Genomic DNA, 11233 nt, shown 5'->3' on the forward strand with positions numbered 1-11233 from the left:
ATGGAAGGAAACGTAAATGGAGGGAGACACATATGGATCACATTAGTTTACTGTAAAGCTACGTCTTAGTTGGTGCTTATCTTGGCGAGAGCCGAGTTCAAATCAGCATGAAGTTTTAACATCTACTCTCGTGTAATGGAAATCGTATGAATTTATTTATCAGCATGATAAAATAGGGATTCATGATGAATACATTTCTAATTCTAATTATGTAATTCCGTGTCTGCAATTCATCATGCATTACATATGAACAGACGCTTGTTTTAAACTGTTACCATGTATTTAATACAGCGTTGACAAGGCGTAAAGATAACATGTCGTTCCCCTCCACTCACAAGGGGGCAGCAGTAGTTTTTCAATTACGATTTGCAGCTCACTCGTGGTCTCTGCATCGTCTCTTTGGTTCACAGCCGCAGCCAGCCTAGCTGCGCTGTGCTGAATCTGCACAGATTTCAGCGGGTGGAGCTTAGTGACGTCACGCAGCGGCCCTCGAAGAAGGCGTATCTGTGCAGATCAGCGGAAATCTGCGTTATAAGAACACTACCAATATGCGTTTGACAACATCAACGTCAGTACGAGTCAATTGCAACGAACTGAAAGCAGCGCACTAACTGGGGATGCTCACGTGGTTGCACGGAGCACGGTAATAAACCAGCACGCAAGTTAATAGGTGTTGTCAAAAGCATATTGTTTGGGGATGTTAACGAGCTGCGCTGTCTCTGCTTTCTGATGATGTAACACTCTCAGCAGAGACAGTCGAATCTGCCTCCATGTCGGATTCCGCGCAGTGTCAGCATCGCATCCAACACAGCGCTCACAGAGCCGACATGGAGACTCTGCGATCCAGTTTCAGAACCGCCTCGACCCGCCCTCGCTTCCATAGGGAGGCCAAAGAGCCAATCATACGCGGCGGTTCCACCCAGCCACGCCTTCTGCTAGTGACGCTCCCATTTCAGTACCGGAAATAGAAAGGTTTGCTTTGTTTACGTGGAGAGAGGTGGCTGCAGTCACTGGTGATTTTACAACACACTGTTTAAGGTGTTTAGTTTGGGTTGAAATGTTTTTTTTTTTAGGTAATTTTTGAGTATTGTGTTTGTTTATTACCTGCACGGGGTTCTTGGAAAAGGAAATAATCCCTTTAATAAAGTCTGTTGTTTGTGTCAGTTATTTATCACACCAGAGAAGTGATGAATATGTTTGAATGCGGAGGCTACGGTAAAAACAAATATATCTTACTAAATACAAACCGAAGACGGTGTTTCTGAATGAAAAGAAGATTCCGCTAGACCAGTCTCAAACTAAAACCAGTGAAGATGGACGTCAGTGTCTCCGTGTCGTGGTTTCAAGACGAGCTCGCCTCCACCGTCGAGCTCGCAGTGAAAGCGGCTGCAGACAGCGTCGTGTGCGCGATTACTGAAGCTGTCTGCAGCAAATTCACTGAATTACAAGAGGAAATGTCTGGAATGAAGAGAGAGAATGAAAGTCTGAAGCTGAGATTGGAAATATCAGAGAGCCAGCTGAAAGCCGTGCGAGGGTGTATAAACGCTGCAGATGCAGACATTAAACAGCCTTTCATATTTCAAGGTAAGATTGGTTTTATTGTGTGGTATTGCTCGGTCAATCCAACACCTCAAACCACCTTCTACTGGAAAGATCTTGGGTCGAATCTCTCTTCAGACACGTTTTAAACTGTTTGATTACTATAAGCGCTGTTAATAGCACAGCTCTGTCCTAATATTGGTTATAAGGAGTCTAATTGAGGCATTGTGTTATTTTATAGACTATAAGAACGTAGTGTATCAAACCTAGTCTAATTCATATTTAAATAGGTATTCTAGAAACTAAGAAAGTACTATATAAGTCTTAACCAGTCTGTAATTAGAGAGCCTCAAATGGTGTCTTTCAGGTAAAGTGATGTCTTGTATAGAGTCTCACTGAGAGTCACAGACCATATTGCAGAGCTTTAGAATAATGATTTGGGACCTCATATCAACACCCAGCAGCACATCTGTTTTTAGATGAATGGTTTCATTGTCTTCAGCTCCAGTGCTGTGTTTGTCTTTGGTACAGTCGCTTTAGTCCTGTTTCCTTATTGTTCCACACACACATTTACAGCGATCTTTCCAGATCTAACTGGGTGAATAAAGGGGGTGGAGCAGCACCCTGCCTGTACCAGTATATATTATAACAGTGCATTATTAAGAATGGATAGTGGTTCAGTATATATTATACTATAACAGTCTGTATTATTCTATTATTAACAATGGATAGTGGTTCAGTATATTATACTATAATAGTGTGTATTATTAAGAATGGATAGTGGTATAGTATATATTATACTATAACAGTGTGTATTATTAAGAATGGATAGTGGTATAGTATATGTTGTACTATAATGGTGTTTGTTATTCTGTTATTAAGATGTATCATTTGCTCAAAACAGCGTGATGCTGCAGTTAGAAAAATTCTAACCATAAAATGAATAAATAAAGTACTTTGTTCAGCTGATAGTAAACAGAATTAGGAAACGATCGCTCTTATTGTTTAAAATCCAGACACTTACTAATACAGAGTATAACAGAATTAGGAAACGATCGCTCATATTGTTTAAAATCCAGACACTTACTAATACAGAGTATAACAGAATTAGGAAGCGATCGCTCATATTGTTTAAAATCCAGACACTTACTAATACAGAGTATAACAGAATTAGGAAACGATCGCTCATATTGTTTAAAATCCAGACACTTACTAATACAGAGTATAACAGAATTAGGAAACGATCTCTCATATTGTTTAAAACACAGACACTTACTAATACAGAGTATAACAGAATTAGGAAACGATCGCTCATATTGTTTAAAATCCAGACACTTACTAATACAGAGTATAACAGAATTAGGAAACGATCTCTCATATTGTTTAAAATCCAGACACTTACTAATACAGAGTATAACAGAATTAGGAAACGATCGCTCATATTGTTTAAAACCCAGACACTTACTAATACAGAGTATAACAGAATTAGGAAACGATCTCTCATATTGTTTAAAATCCAGACACTTACTAATACAGAGTATAACAGAATTAGGAAACGATCTCTCATATTGTTTAAAATCCAGACACTTACTAATACAGGGTATAACAGAATTAGGAAACAATCGCTCATATTGTTTAAAATCCAGACACTTACTAATACAGAGTATAACAGAATTAGGAAGCGATCTCTCATATTGTTAAAAATCCAGACATTTACTAATACAGGTTATTATTTAAGAGCAGAGGATGCATGCAATAGGGAGAGCCACACCATTACAAATGTATTGTAATACTAGAAGGGATGTGATTGGAAGTATAGCTACAGTTCACATGACGTTGCACAAGTAAGCTTCCAATGTTGTTACTAATGATTATTACACAGGTGGAGTTTGTACAAAAAAACATATTGCTGCACTTTGAAAAGTCAGAATTGTGTAAATCACTTGTTTACATGAAACTGCTTTGAGAATAAGCAGCTCTCCTGCTGCAGCCCCTTGTCTGCTCATTGTATTTATTATTATTTATTTCTAAGCAGACGCCCTTATCCAAGGCGATTTACAATTGTTACAAGATATCACATTATACAGATATCCCTTTTTTTACCCATTTATACAGTTGGCTTTTTACTGGAGCAATCTAGGTAAAGTACCTTGCTCAAGGGTACAGGAGCAGTGTCCTCCACCTGGGATTGAACCCTCAACCCTCCAGTCAAGAGTCCAGAGCCCAGAGCCCTAACCACTACTCCACACTGCTGCCCAATGACACATTGAAACTTGTATTCTGTGTTGACAGTTTCCATCCAAACCATTATCACAATACAGTTTGAGCACAGAAAGACATTCCTTAGACCCTTTGCTAAGACTTGCCTCTGTTGTCCTCAGCTGTTGTGAGGTTTCCTGCTACAAGGGAAATGTGTTTTAATTGGGGAGTTAAAAACAGTGTAAAGTAATTGTATTAATTTAAGAATAAATAAATAAATAAATAAATAAGAGAAATAGCTCCTCTTAGACCCGGTGACAGTAGCATTCTGACAAGGGTCTGGCTTTGTGAAGAGTCTAGCTAGTAAGAAAGAGTTGTAATGTTATACAATTTTGTTTCCCACAGATCCCATAGAGAGCCACGCTATCCCCGAATCTGAAGCACAGAAAGGGCCAAAGATAGAAGCAGTTTACAAACAAGAGGATACCTTTGACCAGGAGTGGTGTCCAAGTCTAATGCAGGTTACAGAGCTGACATTTGTTAAAGATGAAGACGTCCCTGAACAGGAATGTGTTCCTATCAAAGAGGAATTCATACAGCAGGAATGTGTCCCCATCGCAGAGGAACTTCCTACTGAAAATAATGTCTGTACACTTGAGGAGAACAACAAGCTGGGATTAAACCTGTGTGATGATTCTCCATCTGAATGTGAACTGGGATTTAGAGGTAATCATACAAAACAAGCAGCATTGAGCTGCCTATTCATCCTGCAGAACCTGGTACTGAACACCAGCAGTGTGCTTGAGATTCATATTTTAACCAGGGGGAATTACCCAACCACTATGTCAACAAGGACATAACTGTGCTTGTTCCTGAGGCACCTGCTAGATGTGCAGCCACTGCCACGCCTCTTTAGAATGCTGTTAGATCAGCGATGTCCAATCACGCTCCTGGAGGCCATTCCGCTCCACATTGAACAGGTTCACTTCTATAAAGTGCTACTCCTGTGCCTGGATGGAGGTTTAATTGGTTCAATTAAACAACTTCAAACAGGGTTGGAACAAAGATCATGAGTGGAAGGGCCAGCTTTGCACACCCCTGTGTTAGATCTGTGCCTTTCCCCATTTCTGGTAGACTGTTTGCAGTTGTGCTGCTCCCACAGCTGTACAGAGCTCCAGGGATCACATGTCCCATCACTGGGTGATGTCAAATCCAGTCGGGTTGCTTAGCGTCCCCAGAAGAAACATTTCAGTAGAGAATTTCTGTGGAGAGTATGCAGCAGCATCGCCACAATGAGAGTGAACCCGTATTGTATGACCCGTCAGTCTTATTTTATTTCTTACACTTTATTCAAATATAATATCATGTTTAAAAGCTCATCTCACTACAACTGTCCCAGGGACTGTAATGTTTGCTCGCACTGCCACATTTGACTCTTGTGTGTCTCACAGTAAGCATTGCTGTGTTGTTATTGTCACAGTACAGTAAGTATGTGTGTGGACTGGTTCTGTACAGCAGACCAGTGAATCAGTTTCAGCTGTGAGGTGGATTCTGGGAATTGTAGTTTTACTGGATCTTTGCTTACAGATATTTTACACAAAAATCATAAAAAGAGAAATTTGTTGTGGAAAAACACCCCCCCTCTAGACTTACATAGTTCTACATATTGTGTGTCTTTGATACAGGTAGAATAAAAAAGGCAAGGTGCAGGGCATGGGGTTGCAAATGGAATTTCTGTTTTTAGAAGCAAATATTAATTCTCAAAAAACAAATTAAAATATTACATAAATAGCAGTACTATCAAAATGCAGGTACTAAATAACTCGGTTCTATATAGTCAGGATTTTTCATGACGCGCTGTTGGCTTGATTTAAAATATTCTAATTTAAACGTAAAACCAGGTTGGTTTTCATATACCACGTGTCTGGCATGTTGACATCATTCTTGCTGTGGCTGACACTTGAGGGACACTAGCTGGTAAACGAATCCGCCTCATCTCAAGCAGCCAATCACTGAACTGCTCATTCACTTGTCTTCAACACAGAGACAGAACACCGGTACAAAGCGTTTGTGTTTTTCCAGGAACATCTCATCAAAATAGTCAGGAATGTTATGACATAGCCATGGATTTTTTCCGGCTCCCAGCATTTATCTACATTCCTGAATATGGTAACAGTAAAAGGAGGCTGACATGAATAGGTGTGATATGAAGTGGATTCGCTCAGTACACAGTCATCAGAGTTCACTGTAGTTGTCATGTTTATGACATGAAGCCCTGCAGAACAGTGCATGTGGAAGAATGCTGTACAATAACTTTGTTTCTCTTCTCTTTCTTTCTTTAGCTTCTAAAGTAGATGAAGGAGAACGTGACTCCACTGCATCACCCCAGTGCAAAAACTCTTCTAGAGGCAAACCACAGTTCAAGAAACACAGAGAAACAACACCCCAAGAAGAATATGTGAAGACATTGAGAACTCACTCAGTTAAAATCCCTTCTTTACAAGACAGACACCCACTTACTGTGGAGAGTACAGAGACGGCACATTCTGTATGTTTTAACAATTCTGCAACCCAGGGCAGCTTGAAGACCTTGCCTCATTCTGTTAAAGGTGGGAAGAGTTCCTGTCAATTAGACGTTCCTGAAACTCACAAGGGAAATCCCACAGGAGGGACTACATTTTCCTGGGCTGATTGTGGGAAGAGTTTCAATCATATATCACTGCTTAAAAGACACCAGCACATTCACACAGGCGAGAAACCATCCCACATACAGTCCAGTGATAAGAGTTTCACACAATTAGGACATCTTCATTCACACCAGCGCATTAACATAGGAGAGAAACCTTATTACTGCACTGAGTGTGGGAAGACATTCAGTCACATAGGAAACCTTAAAAAACACAAGGCCATTCACACAGGAGTGAAACCTCATCACTGTGATGTTTGTGGGAAGAGATTCAGCCAGTTAGGAGACCTTAAAAGACACCATAAAATTCACACAGGAGAGAAACCTTATCACTGTGCTGTTTGTGGGAAAAGATTCAGCCAGTTAGGAGACCTTAAAAGACACCATAAAATTCACACAGGAGAGAAACCTTATCACTGTGATGTTTGTGGGAAGAGATTCATCCTGTTTGGAAACCTTAAAAGACACCTTAAAATTCACACAGGTGTGTAATCGTATCCCTGCACTTAATGTGTGAAGAAGTTAAGTCAGTTGCTGGCTCTTACAGGACTCGAGAACTTTATCAGAATTGCAGACACTTGGTGACCCCTAAACAACAGAAGGACATTTGACTGAAAACAAAAGAATAAACTTGCTTGATAAATACGGTCACCACTAATCACAATTTGTGCAGCTCACGGACCACAAATATGAACGAGTACATCTTGTATTCATCGTCTTGTTGAGCATTCGGATTGTGTTACGTCACATTAGTAATTGTAACACAGCAGGGAGGGGGTTAAAGCCTCCCTGAGTGGAAAACATGTGTGGAATGCACATTTGTTTAGTTTAATTGTTTTGGTTTATTGTTTCATTGATTTGTTAATTGTTTTATTATTAATTATCCCCTGCACCTGGTAGCTATTGTTAAATTAAAACCAGGTGCAGGGTATTTAAGAGAGGCAGCTAGTCTGCTCAAGGCTGCTGAGGAGAAGGAGGCAGAAAGGTGTGCTCTGCTTCCTGGCAGTCATGAGCTAAAAAGTAAGTGCTGTATAAAACCAGTGTGTTTTGTAAGGATAGGGAAACAGCGTAGCTGTCCCGTGTTAGCCAGGGTGTTCCTGTGTGTTAGGTGTTTATTTTGTGTGTTTTGTTTGATTTTTGTGTTTATTAAAAATAGCGCACCAGCACTTAAAATCCATTTCTGTGTGTTGGGTCTATTTTTAAAGGGGCAACGAACCCGAGTGGGTGGAGATCTTTTACATAATATATTAAATAGATTGTTATTATGTTTGCAAGTTTCTCTTTCCTAGTCTCTGTAAGTCGCCTTGGATAAAGGTGTCTGCTAAATAAACAAATAATAATAAACATATTTTGTCATTAAGTTTTATATAGCTCTATGATTTATAAAAATACTTTTTACAACTTGATGTTGCTTTAAAGCCCATTTCAATTCTACAATGTCCTGTAAAATGTTCCCCGCTGTTACAAGTTTGTTCTAACTTTTTATTATTTATGTTTTTGGGAAATGCACTTGTCAGATATTCTATTGATCTGTAGTTTCAAGTCATTATTATTTGTAGTGTTTTAGATACAAGGTTGTGAGATTTTAAACAGCAATCTCACACGACTGCATGGAAGTTAGAATCGGGGATCAAGGATTTATAAACTGCAGAATCAGGAATGGAAGACAGAGCAGGCATTTTCAATACTTGGAAATGGGACTTTTAGCAACAATGCCTACATCTTTTGTTTGAAGTAGATTATGATTAGTTGGTCCGCAACTTAGTATGCAGCTCTGTACTATGTTTGTTGCAATTGACCCAGATGGTTCTCATTGCTGGCTTTATTAGCAGCACTAGGCACTGGGAAATGTAGTTCTGATGCCATTTTAAAATCCCAGAACTACATTCTCTTTAACAGATTTCCATAAATGCTGTGCACCACCACTATCTGTGGAAGAGGCTGAAAGTAGAAACATGCAATGCTGTTACAAAGCAATGCCAGCAGCATTCATCTGGAGAGCATGCACAACCTCTGCCCCAGATTTACAGCCTAATAAAGTCAAGGATACCAAATCTGCTAACAGCTGTGGAAGATGATATTGATAGTGATGGTGTTGGAGTGGCTACACAAGAGGCTGTCCCTGGAACATGAGGTATCATTCACTACAAAATGAGTATTCAAATCAATTGTAAGATAGCAGGGAGAGGTTCTGATTCCTCCCTATATGCACTTTTTGTTTAATTGTTTAATTATTTTGTTAATTGTTTTACTGGTTTCTTTAATTATCTCCTGCACCGGGCAATTATTGAAAATTAGAGCCTGGTGCAGGGTATAAAAGGGAAACAGTCAGTCTGCTTTAGGCTGCTGTGTGGAGAGCCTGCTTGACAGTGTGCACAAGCGTATAAAAAGGAAAAGGTAGTGATAACCTTTTTGATCTGTGTTAAACCTGTGTGGTTTGTTTTGTTTGTGTGTTTTGTTTGATTGGCAGGTAAACGGCTTAGCCGTCCTGCAAGATAGTTTAGGTTCCTGTGTTATGTTCAGTTTGTGCTCAAGAGCTAGGTGTTTGTTTCGTTTATTTTGTTTTTGTTATTATTAAAAAATAGCGCAAAAGTGCTTTAAAACCTCCATTCCTGTGTGTTGTGTCTGATTTTAAAGGAGCAGCGAACCGCGGAGAGTGAAGCTTTGTTACACTATGCAAAACTCACCATTCTGATTTCTCTATCGCTCTGCTCCTTCTCCCTAAACTACAGAATTTGCCTATCTCATTGTGAAAAGAAATAGTTCTTAAAAGATATCTTCAACTTTCAGCTTTTATTTTTCTTTTTAGATGTGGGTCGCACCCCTTGCACAGCTGTGTGATCTCATGCAGTATTTATAAATGCATGTAGACAATTCCTGCCGTACCTTTCTCTCCACATAAACTTGTCCAGGTATAACGGTATCAGCTCTTCTGTGCCTTTTATTGTTTTAAATGGTGTCTTAACACAGACCCTGTAGCTGTCCAGCCCTAAACTTCAAGTCAGTTTGATAAGGGTATTTCATAATGCAAACAGGATCTTAGGTTAGTTCTACATCAGTTTCCCGACAGCAGTAAAATAGTTTGTGTAACAATAAAGACGTGTTGTGTGATTTTTATTAGAGTTTCATTTATTAAGTGTTTTGTACATTCTTAAGCTGGAACTCCTTATCAGTTTTACTCTCAAAGTGGTATAATGATTGTTTTAAAATGCACCAGTTTAAATGTAGTTACCTACTTAACTAGTGATACTGATATTCATCAGAAATGTTTTGTATGAAATTGTAGTGCTCACCAGACAAGCAGATCTCAGGTTTCAGGAGCTGTGAACTTGGTTCCTAAACCACTCAGCTGCCCACTCGTCCCAACATCCACTATCCCACATATCAAACCGCCAATGGACCTCACTGCAACAATACGCCGACCCACTGAAGAAAAGGAAGATGGAGATCCTGGGAAACCTGAGAGGGGGAAGGGGGGACAAAGAAAAGAGGCCGTCAGAAATGTGTACAACGGGTTTCGGGAGAACTCGTAGTCCATGGGCATGCTCTCAAATTGTTTATGATATGGTCTTTTCAGGTCCTTCTTGATGCTCAGGCCACACTCGATACACTGGATTTCCTGGACCTACAGGGGCAATGATTATAAAGGGGTTAGAGTTCCAACTGGGTGCTAACTTACCCCTAGCTCTTCGTCAGAAGTTTCTCACCAGGACCTGCTCGCCTGGTAATAGCGGGGCATCTCGGGCCTGCTGGTTATAGCGCTCTTCATCCCGCCACTGTTGTCTCTGTGCAGTTTCCCGCACCATGCCATATGCTCACTCTAATGTTTTATGATGGAACTGAACCCATCCTCTCAAGGTCTGGGGATTCCTTGTCAGGATCGTTCCGATTACTAGATCCACAGGGAGACGGGCATGGCATCCAAACATCACATAAAAAAGGGTTAGTCCTGTACTCTCGTGAACAGAATTGTTATAGGCATGTACCAATTCCGGCAGCTTATCTGCCCAAAAGTGTTGTTCATCCTCCCTCAAAGATGCTAACAAAGACAAAAGTGTTTGATTAAGTCTCTCACAAGCCCCGTTCCCTTGTGGATGGTACAGGGTGGTGTGGCTTTTCTGAAAGCCATACACCCTGCTTAGTTCTTGCACCAATTCTGACTCGAATGTGGCCCCACGGTCGGAGTGGATACACTCCGGACATCCAAAAGGCTGAATTATGGCTTTCCATAGAGCTTTTACTGTGGTCTGTGCGGTCTGATCTCTAGTGGGTATAGCCCAGACGAATCTAGAAAACAAGTCGACCATGACTAGTATATAAGGGTAAGTATCTCCAGCATGGCCTAAAAACAGATATAATCAATCGTCACTACCTCCATAGGGTAAGAAGTGGCAATAGAAACAAGGGGGGCTCTCACCTCCGGTTGGGCCTTGTTAAAATACACTGGGGGCACTCCGTGGTCCATCGCTTGGCATCTTCCCCCATGCCGTACCAGTAGAACCTCTGCCGAAGCACTGACAGAATCTTTGCACTGGTGACATGTCCGAAGGCCTTGTGGTACTTCTCCCAGACCCAGTGGCCTTGACACTGCGGAACCACAATCTGTATCCGGGCCTCTCCCGTAGTCATTCCAACTTCCCTCCTCACTAGGACATATCCTTCCACACACAGCCGGTCCCACTCCTGTAACAATCTCCGAGCCTTGGGTGGTGCTGTAGTACGGGTCTGAACCTCTGGGGGGGGTTCCTTGTTCCTGCCAGGTATGAACCAGCTGAACGGCTGGATCCTGTCGTGCCACTCTTCTCACAG

At 40.8% G+C, this 11233-nt stretch overlaps 1 protein-coding gene across 2 annotated transcripts; it reads left to right on the top strand.

Moving 5' to 3' along the window:
* Positions 1–477: 477 nt before the first annotated feature.
* On the top strand, positions 478–9031 carry LOC131722746 (zinc finger protein 184-like). 2 transcript variants are annotated; one of them, XM_059015800.1, is made up of 3 exons: positions 478–1584; positions 4153–4464; positions 6081–9031. In XM_059015800.1, exons 1-3 carry the CDS (start codon positions 1314–1316, stop codon positions 6914–6916), a joined length of 1419 nt encoding a protein of 472 aa, XP_058871783.1. In that variant the 5' UTR covers positions 478–1313; the 3' UTR covers positions 6917–9031. The 2 variants fall into 2 exon arrangements, with proteins under 2 accessions (XP_058871783.1, XP_058871782.1); XM_059015799.1 differs by having other exon boundaries at positions 480–1584; positions 4144–4464.
* The last annotated feature ends 2202 nt before the right edge of the window (positions 9032–11233 follow it).

This window comes from Acipenser ruthenus, chromosome 51 (genome assembly GCF_902713425.1).
Source record: "Acipenser ruthenus chromosome 51, fAciRut3.2 maternal haplotype, whole genome shotgun sequence".
Taxonomy (NCBI): Eukaryota; Metazoa; Chordata; class Actinopteri; order Acipenseriformes; family Acipenseridae; genus Acipenser; species Acipenser ruthenus.

Excerpts from the sequence above, each read along its gene's own strand:
- LOC131722746 (XM_059015799.1), top strand. The coding sequence starts at position 1,314 with ATGGACGTCAGTGTCTCCGTGTCGTGGTTTCAAGACGAGCTCGCCTCC. Across the intron at positions 1,585-4,143 it reads ACAGCCTTTCATATTTCAAG|ATCCCATAGAGAGCCACGCT; the intron begins GTAAGATTGGTT and ends TGTTTCCCACAG. Across the intron at positions 4,465-6,080 it reads ATGTGAACTGGGATTTAGAG|CTTCTAAAGTAGATGAAGGA; the intron begins GTAATCATACAA and ends TTCTTTCTTTAG.